The sequence below is a fragment of the Haplochromis burtoni genome, unplaced genomic scaffold (assembly GCF_018398535.1).
Source record: "Haplochromis burtoni strain Fernald_Lab_line unplaced genomic scaffold, NCSU_Asbu1 Contig_5, whole genome shotgun sequence".
Lineage (NCBI taxonomy): Eukaryota > Metazoa > Chordata > Actinopteri > Cichliformes > Cichlidae > Haplochromis > Haplochromis burtoni.
In genome coordinates, this window is record NW_024582366.1 from 3,272,661 (window position 1) to 3,285,874 (window position 13,214).

Here is a 13,214-nt window from a genome sequence, read left to right on the forward strand (position 1 = left end):
TCTTGAGCAGCTCATCTTGGGCAGGCGTCTTGATGTATTCACAGGCGCTTTTTGTGGCTCCCTCTTTCCATTGCTTATAGATCCTAATACCTGGCTGTGACTCGCCTTTGTGCATATTTATCACGGTTCCCACTGGCTTGTGGGATACTTAGTTACTTGTAGTTGCCCAGTATATTCTGGCTCCTATCAACCACTTCAGCCCGGATCACCTCCCCTCTCTTTGTAACCATTCAGCCACACCTAACTTATGTGAACGACATCACATTATCCTCACTTCAAATCTTTGTGAGGTGGATCAGTAAGTTCTCATTCATGCCATACTTGAGAAACTTACAATGAATTTCTTCAGTTCAATGAATAGTTTAAAATCATTTTTAGCAAATTCACCTGTGACATTTCTCTCTGCTTACTTTGACATTGTTTTTTTAAGAAAGAAAATTTGAGAAAAAATATACACTGATTATGTTTGTTCTCAAATTCCTGTTAGTATTATTTTAAGATAAAATTCATACAGCCAAAAAAAACCCCTCATGAGCACAAACTTTGCACCCAGGTAAAACATTTATCCACAAGATGGCGGTAAAACAAAGACTATCTCGACTGACCTGAGCAGCGTGTCCCCTTTACTGCAAGTCATTGGCCTGCTCACATTCAACTCATGTCCTCTGTCTCTATTGAATAAATCCACTCCAACCCCCATAAAAACTCAATTTTTATATTGTGTTTGGAAGAAGAGAAATAAGAAAAACTCCAAAGTTTCTTATTACATGATTAAAAAAAACGAAAATAAAATCACAAGAAGAAATGTTGCAGGATAACTGTGTACTTTCAGAGGAAAAATACTTTTAAAGAGCAGCTGCGTTCAGAGTGCAGAAAGAGTGAAGTCTCATTGTTTATCACTGGGTTTATTATTACTAGAAAAAGCATCATGTTCTCGTGAAATGAGTGACCTGACTTGAGTCAGTAAGCTGGAATGAAAAGCTGTTGATTTCTTTCATTTTTAAGAAAATGTGTTGAAGAGTTACAGTGAGGCATGTAAAAAGAAGAGTAAATAAACAGGCTTATTTTCAATATCTAATAACCAGATGCACGCATTTGTCTATCCAGGTATGCTTTTACTGCATTTGCAGCGTGTTTTGCATCATTTTCCTGCTGAAACATGAAGCTGTTGCCAATCAGATGTTTTCTAAATTGTATTGAATGGTGGATCAAAATCTGATGGTACTTTCCTTTTTTCATAATTCCATTATTTTGACAAGACCCCCATGACAGAGCCTCCACTGTATTTTACTGGTGCCCTTGGTCCTCTGACCTCCTCCATGCATACTGATGATGATTTGACAAAAAAGCCTCTCAAATATGGCTTCATCATCCGTAAAGCATGTTGCACTGATTTTCAGTGCAGTTCTTGTGCAATTTGGCATTTGTTTTTTTCTTATTTCTCATTGGCATGACTTTCAACTGCTTTAATCTGTTGTAGATATTTTTAGATGTTCAGCGTCTTCTTCGGTCCTTCGCCTTTCCAGTTTCCTCAGACTAATCAAACTGTGTTATCACTGCCATTTTAGAAATTTAGAAAGGCTGATGACGTGAATGGCTCGAGACTTCTGCACAGAACTTTATCTGGAAATGAGGCTTCTTTCAACAATATGTAAAAAGTTTTTCAAGGGTGATAACAGTGCCATTTCTTGTTTTGAATTTTGCTTTGGACTTCATGTTATTGCAGTTCACCTGTGTCTCTGTGTCTCTCTCTCTGGTCAAAGTGGGCTTCCTGACCCCGAGTCTCTCCTTTTATGGTTTGAAAAGGTCAGTAGACTGACTCCAGCATACACAACAAACGTAGTGTGGGAACTGTCCAAAGTGTTGAAATGTACGCCTTGAATTTGCTGGGAGAGAAATGTTGGTGGTTGTGCTATAAGCATAAAAAGTAACAGTATTGTGTGTATTTTGTACATAACAGGTTTTAACTAAAAAAAAACACTTAAAGCTGTACTGTTCAGTTACACTGCAAAGACATGACGAAGCAAGTGCACCACCCACCTAATCAGTGTTCAGCTAGTCTAAAGGTCAAAGGCTGAAACCTCTGCATTGATTTTGGTCCAACTTTATAGTTTATTATCCATCAGTAAACAATCTCACACAAACTCAGCAGCTGAAGTTATTCCATTTGGATTTCAGTTAATGAACTCAATGGCATTTTAGGATGACGGCACCTTTTAATTTGAGGAACAAACGTGGGTGGATTAAAGGATTAGTCTGAAGTACTCATGAGCTTGTTGAAGTAGAGAGGAGTTTGAGTGTGAAAGTCATTTTTTGATCTCATAATGAAGTCAAATATTTCCAGAAATGGGCTGTTTTATCAAATGTGGGTCAGACAAATAAACTTTTGTGCTCTCTGTCATTTCTTTTTTTCCACTTAGATAAGAATTTATGACTCTGGAGAGAAGTCGAGACTGTTTTCCATGTGAATAGTGGGAATAAAGAAAGTGAAGTCTACACCCTGAGGTTTAAATATCCACCATTTACCCCACAATACTTCTAAGAAATTCTTAGAAAATAAAAAAAACTGTACTATTTTCCCCCTTTCATCCCCTCTGACTGCTGTTAAATGATATTCTAGGATAATTGGTAGTAATGTATTTCCAATATGTATTTCTGTCTAGTTATCCATTAAAGATTAACTTCATTATCAAGCCACTGTTGTTTGGTTATTGACGGTTAGCCACGCCCACTAAAAGGATCAGCCAGTACAAATGCGAGTAGATCCCCCCCCCCACCTCCTCCTCACACACACACACACCCCCTTCCCGCTGATGACCGTGAACAAGTTTCACCGGTTCACCCTCCGGCAATGGATTGACGATTCATGTAAATAAAACAGATCGACGCAGCTTAAATTGCGCAAGGATGGCGGACGAGGAGTCACCGAAGGACGAGGAGAGGGAGTTTCAGAAGGCTATAGCGAAAATTGGAGGTAGCGAGAGGATTTATTTGGTGAGTGATGTCTGCAGAAGTAAAGATTTGGACGGAGATGACGCCAAAATATTGCAGGAGTTCGTACGCGACATGTTTCACGACGGCAGTCTGGTGGCAAACGGTCATGGTGGCCCCCACTCAAGTCCGACGAGCGATCATGGCGGTAAAGCAAGTACAAACCACGTTTCCAGCGAGGCGGAGACTGGAAAGGGCAATGAAAATGATCTAACAGCGAGGCCCAAGGACTTGGAATTGGGAGAGGACAGAGAGAAAAAGAGACGACCAGCGGGTAGTAGCAATGCTCAGAGGACAGCAACGAGGAGGGCGAACATTCACAGCCTGAAGCGAGCGATAGACTCCCCTGTCATCATATTCATCTTCAGACAGACTTTCATCGGCCGAGCTCCAAACGAGGTGTGCTTAAAAGAGATCCTCAAGGATGTAAAGGCACGCACGAAACGCGCTACAATCGCTCGGCCAGCTCTGATTGGATTAATCCACACAACCGACGAGAGCGCCGAGACGCGCCGGTGCGCCCAGCTTCTGGAGCGTCTGATCCGCTCGGTGTTCCACAACCATGCATCAGAGGCGATATGGGTCGGCTGCTTCATCCCGAAGACAGACACCCTAATGCTCAGCATCAAGAAAAACGTCTGCAGAGTTATACATTCATCTCAAGCAGCAGGTGTACACACATTCCACTTGTAGCAAAACCTCAGAAAAGCTTATTTATTTCATGCAGTGTGTAGAAAAAAAAAAATGTTTTACTGTGACCATCTGCAACAACCGCACACACCCATGTCAGCAGGACACATGCTTGTAAACATGGAGTTTGAACCCTGGCACATTTAACCAGGCCAGCATGGGAATATTGTACAATGTACAGCATATTAGATCAGCAAGAGGCAAACAGCATAATTTGTCCAAGATATAATATGTTAACTATTATACCGAAGCCTCCACTAATCATAATATGATCGTTGTATGCTCACCAATGAGCACTACTTCAATTCAAGTCCATACAGGACATACTTTAATGTACTTTAATGAGAGCGCTCACTCTTGTGTAGGCCACTTCATGACACTCACAAGACCACACTGCACACATTTTTCTTCCCAGGCAGGGCTGCAAAGGCCAGGAAACAATGGGAGCATTCACAAAACGGTCGCCCCCTTAGAAAAGCTGCCGCATTGTTAAACGCTTCTTATCGCCTTTCAGATAATACTAGGGATGAAGGGAACCCAGTTTTCTGGCCATTGCAACGTTGGTTCAGCCAGAGGAGAAGAGAAGACCGAGGTTCAAGCAGCGAGCAAAGAGGTAGCTGCAAAGTAACTTCAGCAGAGAAATGCCTGAACTGCACCACAGACCTGCAGTCACTTATTTTCACTGCAAGTTCACAAGTTGTCTTTTTTCAGGTGACGCTGAAAGTGCAGAAGAGGGCATCCCTCTGAAAGCCTGTGCCTTGTCTACTGGACCAACTCTGAATGGAGATGCATCTGGAGGAGACGGCTAATGTAACCTGTGTGCTTTTTCGACTGTGAAAAGAGAAGCTGGCCTCAGTGCTTTGCTACAGTGTTACAATTTTTCTTTGTGATGCTCAGGGACCCACTTCTTATGAGCCAGCATACTTCTTGTCACGTCAAAGCCACCTAAACACTGTCAGGTTTGAAACATGCATTAGTTTGTTACGTGTTGAGAAAGCGTTAGACGGCTTACAGCATAAGTATTCTTATAAAATGATACAGGACTTGATTCCTGGCTCACTGTTTGTCAGGGAACTTGTGTATATCAAATACAGGGAATTAAAGAACAAAATCAACTGACATGATAAAAGCCTTAAAATGTGAAATCTCGCACAGTTTACCTGAATCCAGGTCACGTTCTCGCCTAGAAGCACTGCACTAATTTTCCGGAAAACCGTATTAATTGGATAACAGGGACCCTGGGTGCTTTACTTAAGATTTTATTTTTCATTTCATTAGGATTTTGTGTCTTAGAGACAACTTTTAGGACCACCAATATTTGTAACGAGATTTATGTCACTTGTATTTATGTAGCCTACTGACTTATTCATCCCTTTAAATAAACATCATTGGACTTGCCTGAGTGTTCACCTTTGTTTTAAAACACATACTCCTTACCTATTCTTTCAATAAAGTAAAAACTGCCTGGGTGACAACTAGTAGTCATCGAAAGCTGTATTGTCATACAACTTTTCATGAAAAACACGCCGCCCCTTGGCTTCCACGATCTTCATTTAATTGCCAGATGTGCTAATTTACTGTTTGTAAGCGACCTGCCTTGTCTTGACAGAAACGTAGAAGATATTGATGTGTCGGTCGCGAATGAAACGGCTCTTAGAGCCGACTCTTTGAAGTGAACGACGTGAGCAGACTCCTTATTGGGAACCGTGGAGTTTTTTTTTTTTTTTTTTTTTCTGTCACCACGGTAACAAGCTAACTGCGCTAACGCACTAGTTCCCACCAATTGAGCATTGCTTTTTTTTTTTTCTCTCACCCTCTCTCTCGCACTTTTTCTCCACTCCACTCCGCACACGAGCCTTGTGCAGTTGCAGATGATAAAGGATTCAGAAAGTTTATTCATGCAGGCCCATATGACAGAGAATGTGTATCTTCTTTTTGTTTTCATATTTTAATTTATATTTAATTGTGTTGTGGTTTGCAGTGTTTTGTGTTGTTTCACTTTAAAATTGTTTAAAAGGAAAAAGCTGAAAATTTAAATAGTTAAAAGTTGAAATCCTTTACAATAGTAATTCCTTTTGTGCATAATTTTATATTATGGTTAATAATAAATTAATTAAAGCAACAAAACAACCTGAAGAGTCGGTTGGGAGCCGAAAGCACCGGATCTTTTTTGTGAGTAGAGCCGAAAGATCCGGTTCTCTAAAAAGAGTCGGAAATCCCAACACTAGTAGAAGAGCTGCTGGGCTGGCAGGTCGCCATTTGAGGTGCCAGTGTAAAAATCGGATACATTCAACTACATTTACAAATTCCCCACATTTTTCCAAATAATATTTACGTTATCTTTATGTTAATTAGTTATAAAACTGGAATATGTTGGTCCAACTGATGAATCCAGCGTGAATTGTATACATTTTTTTACGTTTTTAATCAGGCATAGTTACAGCTGGCCAACCCGAGGGTCCTTCAGACAGGGACTTGCAGTGTTGAACAAAAAGAAGTTAGCAGCGGCTGCGTTCAGTTCGGTGGTTAAACATATCCAAATATTGCAAATCTTTTCTTTAACTTCCCCCAAATCACACGAAATTTCGCCGTCACACTAGGATACGCGGGACCGAGGAGGGACCGAAGAGCCAATCATGATAACATCTGCCGGTAAGTAGTTAAAGGTAGCTTTATTTTGTTAGCCGTTGCCATTGATTTAGCTGAGTCACACGGCTAGTACTTGGCAGCCCACCATAGACCGTTGATCACATATAAAATTACTAAAGTAGTTATAGTAAGGAGAAACACATTTCATTGTGGATTTCCCGTGCTTCAGAAATCTTTATAGATAAACATGTTCATTTTTTGCTTTCATCTGAGACGTAATTTCCGATGACGTTATGTGTTTGAATACATCCTAAATGCTGCTGTCATCTTAGTATTGCTATAAACAATCTTCAAATTGCCAGATTATGGGCTAACATTATATTTGATCCTCAATAAGCTTCTGTATCTCCTCAGACCGTATTGTAATGTAATGTATTCTTAGAATGTATTGTCTTTGATTTGCAAATGTATTTAGTATTTGAAATGACCGTTGGATCAAAAGAAAAGTATTTGGATTTTATGAAGTAAACATCCATTTAATAATTTATTTTGTTTTCTAGCTGGAATTATTTCTCTCCTTGATGAGGATGAGCCCCAGCTTAAGGTAAGAGTTGGCTGTAGGGTAGTCAATTGAATATTCGGGTAACGGGAGATTTTCATGTCTTGTTATCTCACCACAAGAGATACAGTTGCAGAGATAAAGTCTCTTGACTTTTATGAATTGTCAGTGTGGCCCATCAAGTTTTGGTCAATGTTTTATTTTTCTACGTGACATAAATGTAAACTCATTTGGTGTATGCAGTATTACATAAAAGTGAATACAAAGATGAATATTTAAACAACACGTCTGTTTTTCTTGCAGGAGTTTGCTCTGCACAAGCTAGATGCCATTGTGAATGACTTTTGGGCTGAGATTTCAGGATCCGTGGATAAGATGTAAGTAGCGAAGAGCTTATATTATAGTTATTACAGTACTGTAACATAAGTCAGCAGGAACTTAAGCTCATTGTTTATTTCTATGTCTGTTGTAGGGTTAAAGATTTAACTGACTTTCCCTGTAAATGCTGAGACACTGACAACAGTATTTACTCTCCCTCAAAGCTCCCTCATAGTTCAGTAATAAATGCAGAACTGAATGATTTTGATCATCTCTGATCTGATCTACAATTTACTCAATGGTGATTAGAAAAATGGCTCCTGACAGTTTTGTTTTATGTAACTCGTTGTTGTCTCCTCACAGTGAAGTCCTATATGAGGATGAGTCTTTCCGGAGTAGAGAATTTGCAGCCTTGGTGGCCTCCAAGGTTTTCTACCATCTTGGAGCCTTTGAAGAGTCTCTAAATTATGCTCTTGGTGCAGGAGATCTTTTCAGTGTCACAGATGACTCAGAATATGTGGAGACCATCATTGGTGAGTGGGGGGGGGGACTTCTTCTCACCAGTGCAAAGTAAAATAAAGATGTAATGTTGGACTTAAGGTTTATTCTCCGTTGCTTTCTAATGAAAAGTATGTATGAAATAAATATATTTACCTACATAACTTGTTATTTTTGTGGATGCAGCCAAATGCATCGACCATTACACCAAGCTGCGGGTGGAGAATACCGAGCTGCCAGAGGGCGAAGAGAAGAAAACCATAGACCCCCGTCTCGAGGGCATTGTCAACAAGATGTTCCTGCGTTGCCTTGACGATCACAAGTATAAACAGGCCATTGGCATCGCCCTGGAAACAAGACGTCTGGACATGTTTGAGAAAACCATCTTAGAATCAGTCAGTGCAGTTTTCTGCTAACTTGAGATTATTTTGGATCTTTACAACAAGTTTTAATAAGATTTATGCTTTGGTTACTGCTGTTGATTGTTCAAGGTTATTAACGTTTCATCTTAAGAATTTCTTTCTTTTCACTTCCCTTCCAGAATGATGTGAGTGGCCTCCTTGCCTACAGCTTGAAGGTGTGCATGTCCCTGATGCAGAACAAGAAGTTCCGTAACGACGTGCTGAGGGTGCTGGTCAAACTCTACATGAACCTGGAAAAACCCGATTTCATCAATGTCTGTCAGGTAACAATTGAATTGTTCAAACACCTGAGCCAAGGAAACTGGCGCGGGTGATCGTGCTTTCACTTCTTTTTTTTCCCTTCCAATGTTTTATCCATTGATTTGTTGTTTGTGACAGCATACACAAACACAGAAAAGAAATAAAAGGCTTTCAGGCACGAAAACATACGGAGGGAATTTAAGACGGTGCGACTCTCGAAGTTCTCAAACATGAAGAAAACCTGTCAAGAATATAACAAAAATATATTAAAAACATTTTTGCATCTTATGGGGCTGAGAAAAAAGTAAAGATCACAGCTTGTAAGAGTTAATATGGTATTATTGAAGAAAAGGCCCTCATCTCCTATTAAATCTCCCCTGAATATCTGGTTTACACATGCATAATTCTTCCAGTTGTAGAAAAGATAACGTCCTTAATCTAGTTTCGTAGAAGAGGTAGACTTCCAATTTATATGTTTCTTGGCAAGCACAATTCCTTGATACAGATGAATCTGGATGCCAGGTGAAAACCCAGGGGTTTCTACGGAGCATCCAAAGATTGCCATGTTATGGTTAGGTTTAATGTCTCTGGAGAAGGCTGCTGAAAGCCACTAAAATGACGTTATGAAAAATGAAAACTCCAAATGATAAGATCAAAATTTATATGTAATCACAATCTTCATGATTCCAGAGAGTTCACTTTCAGGCACGCATTATAGCAGGTATTTTCTGTTAGATAAGAATCTCTAACGATCAGTCAACCAAACCAACATCTGCCCTGAGTCATGCTCAGAGTTATTTGTGTGATTTTTAAAATAGTTGATAGTACTGCTGTATGTTGATCACATGTACAGCTTTAATTTAATAGATTTTCCAAAACTATTTCAAACTAACATCCCTCTCCACTTATCTCTCTCTCTCCCCACTCCAGTGCCTGATATTCCTGGATGATCCGCAGGCTGTGAGTGATATCCTGGAGAAGCTGGTGAAGGAGGACAACCTGCTAATGGCCTACCAGATCTGTTTTGACCTCTATGAGAGTGCCAGCCAGCAGTTTCTGTCCTCTGTCATTCAGAACCTGCGTACCGTTGGGACACCTATTCCTGCAGTCCCTGGTTCCACAAATACAGGCACTGTGCCCACGCCAGACAAAGAGAGGTAGGCAGGGACAAAGAGTGACTAATTCTGAAGCACTTTGTCTTGGTTCATGTTTATAGGTCTTGGGCTTTTTCAGAGATAGTGGCTCTGATTTAAGGCATTTCTCTGCAGAAGAGTTCTTTTAAAATGCTGTATGGTGGGAAAACCTTTTGACCCTTTGTCAGTGAGAATAAAGCCCACTAAGTTTCTGGTGGGCATCTTAAAGCTTCTGAAATGAACCAAACTAAAGTAAAGAAATACAAAAGATTGAGTTTGAATTGAGTCTAACACACACACGTCTTACAGACTGAAACTTGTTGTCTCTTGTATGTTTTATAGTGATGCAATGGAGACCGATGACAAAGCTGGCAGCTCACCTGCTGGAAAGCCTGCAGAAACGGTTAGCAGTTTGGATTTTTGGGGGTTTTAACTGCAGTATATCTTTAATAACTGGAGCCTGCACAACAAAGCATGTTCACCATAATCAGTACAGCTTAGTCATGTGATCTAGGCTAACAGTCACGCTAAGCAGTTTGTATACATGCACATAAAACTGGTTGTGTTGGCATCAGCTGGAAAAGTCTAGAGCCACACGGTTCTCACAGGAATAACAAAAAGTAATCCTGAAACATGATGAGGAATTCTAAAATATACTGCGAGTTAAAAGGAGTTTATTAGAGTCAGAATCGTGTTTGCCAAGTATATATATAGCAGTGTAGTCTAGTTAAGCATTCAAAGTCGAGAAGAAAAGTTCAAAGAAAAAATGCAGATTGCACATCATTAGTACTACCTTACTAAATATCAATACTAACTCAGTGTGGCCTTTAGCTGCAGTCTTGATAGTGTTATTGAATGCTGGGAGGGAGGAATGAATATAAAACTTCAAGTTAAAGTTGAAAGTAGAAAGAAGAAAATCAACTGGACAGTAGTTTTGGGGGGGGTTTTGGGGGGAGGGGGGTTAAATAAATACACTCTGATTTGCTGCCTTTAATATATCCTGTCACATTGTCCTTCTGTCTTTTTACAGAAAGATGAGTCCAAAGACCAGAATGCAAAGATGATCAAGATCCTGAGTGGGGAGATGGCCATTGAGCTTCACCTACAATTCTTAATCCGAAATAACAATACAGATCTAATGATTCTGAAAAACACAAAGGTAACGTTCGCTGCCAGTGTAATGTGCAGTTTTGAAAAAGATTGTTTACAACCAGATGAACTGCATTTTGCTTGAGGTCACTTAATGTGCCGTAGCGACCACTTCCTGAAACTCCCTGATTTTTGTGCCTCCTTTTACTCCAGGACGCGGTTCGAAATTCAGTGTGCCACACAGCTACGGTTATAGCCAACTCCTTCATGCACACAGGAACCACAAGTGACCAGTTCCTCAGGTAACTGTGCTGGGAGGATGATAAAACACTGAAAAGATTACAGAGGGATATTGATAAACGTGTTGTTTTCGAGTGACTATAACCCCAGTGTTTTTTGTTCTTGTAGAGAAAACTTAGAATGGCTGGCAAGAGCAACAAACTGGGCAAAATTCACAGCGACAGCAAGTCTGGGTGTCATCCACAAGGTAGAGTTCTGGCACAGTGATGGTAATACTAAGAAAACCAGACAGGATTTTGTTCTAATGTTATGCTTTTCTAATCTTACTGCCTGCTCAGAATGTTTTAGACAAAGATTAAAATGTTTCTAATGTTCAAAATGTTGAAAATGCTTTCTTTCAGGGTCATGAAAAAGAGGCGCTCCAGTTAATGGCCACCTACTTGCCCAAAGATACCTCCCCTGGCTCTGCCTACCAGGAAGGAGGCGGGCTGTATGCCCTGGGCCTCATTCATGCCAACCATGGCGGGGACATCATTGACTACCTGCTCAGTCAACTCAAGAACGCCAGCAATGATGTGAGTTTTTAGGTTTGGTTTCATGCTTGGTTGTCAGATAAATGTTACACTTGTGCCCCAGCTAAAGCTTTTTAGAGAGCAGGAGCTAGTTTAAGTCTCTGTGTCAGTTTTATGCTCTCACTGATGGTGTGCTTTCTGTTCCACGGTCACAGATTGTCCGTCATGGCGGTGCTCTTGGCCTGGGCTTGGCTGCATTGGGCACGGCTAGGCAGGATGTCTACGATCTGCTCAAGTCGAACCTCTACCAGGATGATGCTGTCACTGGTACGTAGGCCCCGTCAGTGAAGGGGCTTTTTGAATTTTAAAGCCCCAGTTTGCTTTTTACTGTTCTGCTTACTAATAATAATGTTTCTACAAATATGACAAAGAAAGATTTGGTTTTTTATTTTTGTTTGTTTTGAGCATCTTTGCTACGTCCCTTATTAGACTAGAACTTTCAGACATTTTAAATATGTGTTTTGTTATGTTTTTTAATTGTATGTGGACCAAAAAAAAGCAGGTTTTTTGTTTGTTTGTTTTTAATCCTGTGTGATGTGTTATGGAATTTTAATTAACAAAGCCTACAGACACAGTGAGCAGTAGGCCAACAACTTTTAATAATAAACACAAGCATGCTTGGAGAGAGCCGCCATCATGGGGCACTGACAGCAGTCTCTCTACCGATGAACAGCACAGCCCTGGTTTAAATACAGTCAGACAAAAGTACTTTCACAGCTGTTAACCCTCTCCAGAATGTGGGAGATTTTTTATAACCTTATCTCTTCTTACCGTGATTGCCCCTTGTCTCTTCCCCCATCCTCAAAAACACAGAACAAAAGGCTTCACACCTGTGGAATTTCCCCCGCTTTGTCACCCCCTTTCTCAGAGGCCTTGCTGTGTGTGTGCAATAAAGTTAGAGCTGAATGCTCTTCCACATGTTTATTGTTTATTTTTTTCTGCTTCTGCGACCTCCCAGGTGAAGCTGCAGGGTTGGCTCTTGGTCTCGTCATGCTGGGCTCCAAGTCGGCTCAGGCGATCGAGGACATGGTGGGCTACGCTCAGGAGACGCAGCACGAGAAGATCTTGCGTGGCCTGGCAGTAGGAATTGCCATGGTCATGTATGGACGTATGGAGGAGGCTGATGCCCTCATTGAAAGCCTCTGTAGAGACAAGGTATGACTAAAAAACACTCAAAAATCAAATTATGTACACCATCAGGTTGAAACTTCTGTCAAAAAAAGTGACAATTGTCTTTGCCATAGGGTCAACTTACCAATATCTAGAAAATAATAGAAGTTTGATTCTTTAATGGAAAGAATCTCAGTCTGCTTCATAAAGGTCACTACTCTCCGTAAAGCTCACAATTCACTGTGCCGATATTTGATGTATCAAATCCCGTCTGCACTTACTGAACCTCAGGTTGTGTGTATTTCCCATCACATGTGAGACTCTTCCTCTGTACTTTGTGCCAAGATCTAGATGTGGGAAATTACTCAAATTATGTTGATCTTAGTTGTGTATCCAGACACAGTCTTAAAGCTCTGCTTTCTTTCACTGTCTACGGTAGGACCCCATCCTGCGGCGCTCTGGTATGTACACTGTGGCAATGGCATACTGTGGCTCTGGGAACAACAAGGCCATCCGACGCCTGCTACATGTCGCTGTGAGTGCTTCCTTTTTTCCTTCTTTACAACACTGTCACTGAAGGGAGTGCAGGTTTATAATGATGGCACTGAAGCGGATGGAAGATCCACTAATGGCCGGCCTCATAATAGCTGCTAGTCATAATATTGTCAAAAGTATGATTGTTTATTTTCTCCCTTAATCTGTCTTTTTTTTCAAAGCTTTAGTAGCTGCTGTTATTAAACTAGTGCCAGTTATTTAAAGCACT

At 40.6% G+C, this 13,214-nt stretch overlaps 2 protein-coding genes across 2 annotated transcripts in view; both read left to right on the forward strand.

Annotated features, from left to right (window-relative positions):
* Nucleotides 1–2,785: 2,785 nt before the first annotated feature.
* LOC102298078 (uncharacterized protein C2orf72) lies at nucleotides 2,786–5,079 on the forward strand. The gene is made up of 3 exons (XM_005920965.2): nucleotides 2,786–3,661; nucleotides 4,196–4,294; nucleotides 4,393–5,079. Exons 1-3 carry the CDS (start codon nucleotides 2,908–2,910, stop codon nucleotides 4,488–4,490), a joined length of 951 nt encoding a protein of 316 aa, XP_005921027.1. The 5' UTR covers nucleotides 2,786–2,907; the 3' UTR covers nucleotides 4,491–5,079.
* Nucleotides 5,080–6,139: 1,060 nt separating this feature from the next.
* Nucleotides 6,140–13,214, forward strand: part of psmd1 (proteasome 26S subunit, non-ATPase 1) — a 36,594-nt gene continuing 29,519 nt past the window's right edge. The window contains exons 1-15 of the mRNA XM_005920964.3: nucleotides 6,140–6,333; nucleotides 6,831–6,874; nucleotides 7,133–7,206; nucleotides 7,511–7,680; nucleotides 7,832–8,040; nucleotides 8,187–8,330; nucleotides 9,238–9,464; nucleotides 9,783–9,843; nucleotides 10,471–10,599; nucleotides 10,743–10,831; nucleotides 10,938–11,016; nucleotides 11,171–11,344; nucleotides 11,497–11,608; nucleotides 12,300–12,496; nucleotides 12,891–12,986. Of these exons, the coding sequence (XP_005921026.1) occupies nucleotides 6,318–6,333; nucleotides 6,831–6,874; nucleotides 7,133–7,206; nucleotides 7,511–7,680; nucleotides 7,832–8,040; nucleotides 8,187–8,330; nucleotides 9,238–9,464; nucleotides 9,783–9,843; nucleotides 10,471–10,599; nucleotides 10,743–10,831; nucleotides 10,938–11,016; nucleotides 11,171–11,344; nucleotides 11,497–11,608; nucleotides 12,300–12,496; nucleotides 12,891–12,986 (1,821 nt within the window). The 5' untranslated portion in view covers nucleotides 6,140–6,317. The remainder of the gene's footprint in view (nucleotides 6,334–6,830; nucleotides 6,875–7,132; nucleotides 7,207–7,510; nucleotides 7,681–7,831; nucleotides 8,041–8,186; nucleotides 8,331–9,237; nucleotides 9,465–9,782; nucleotides 9,844–10,470; nucleotides 10,600–10,742; nucleotides 10,832–10,937; nucleotides 11,017–11,170; nucleotides 11,345–11,496; nucleotides 11,609–12,299; nucleotides 12,497–12,890; nucleotides 12,987–13,214) is intronic.

What these genes read in the sequence shown, in the direction of transcription:
- LOC102298078 (XM_005920965.2), top strand. Translation starts at nt 2,908, where the DNA reads ATGGCGGACGAGGAGTCACCGAAGGACGAGGAGAGGGAGTTTCAGAAG. An exon ending in ACATTCATCTCAAGCAGCAG is followed by an intron (nt 3,662 to 4,195) that starts GTGTACACACAT and finishes ATCGCCTTTCAG; the next exon opens with ATAATACTAGGGATGAAGGG. An exon ending in TTCAAGCAGCGAGCAAAGAG is followed by an intron (nt 4,295 to 4,392) that starts GTAGCTGCAAAG and finishes GTCTTTTTTCAG; the next exon opens with GTGACGCTGAAAGTGCAGAA.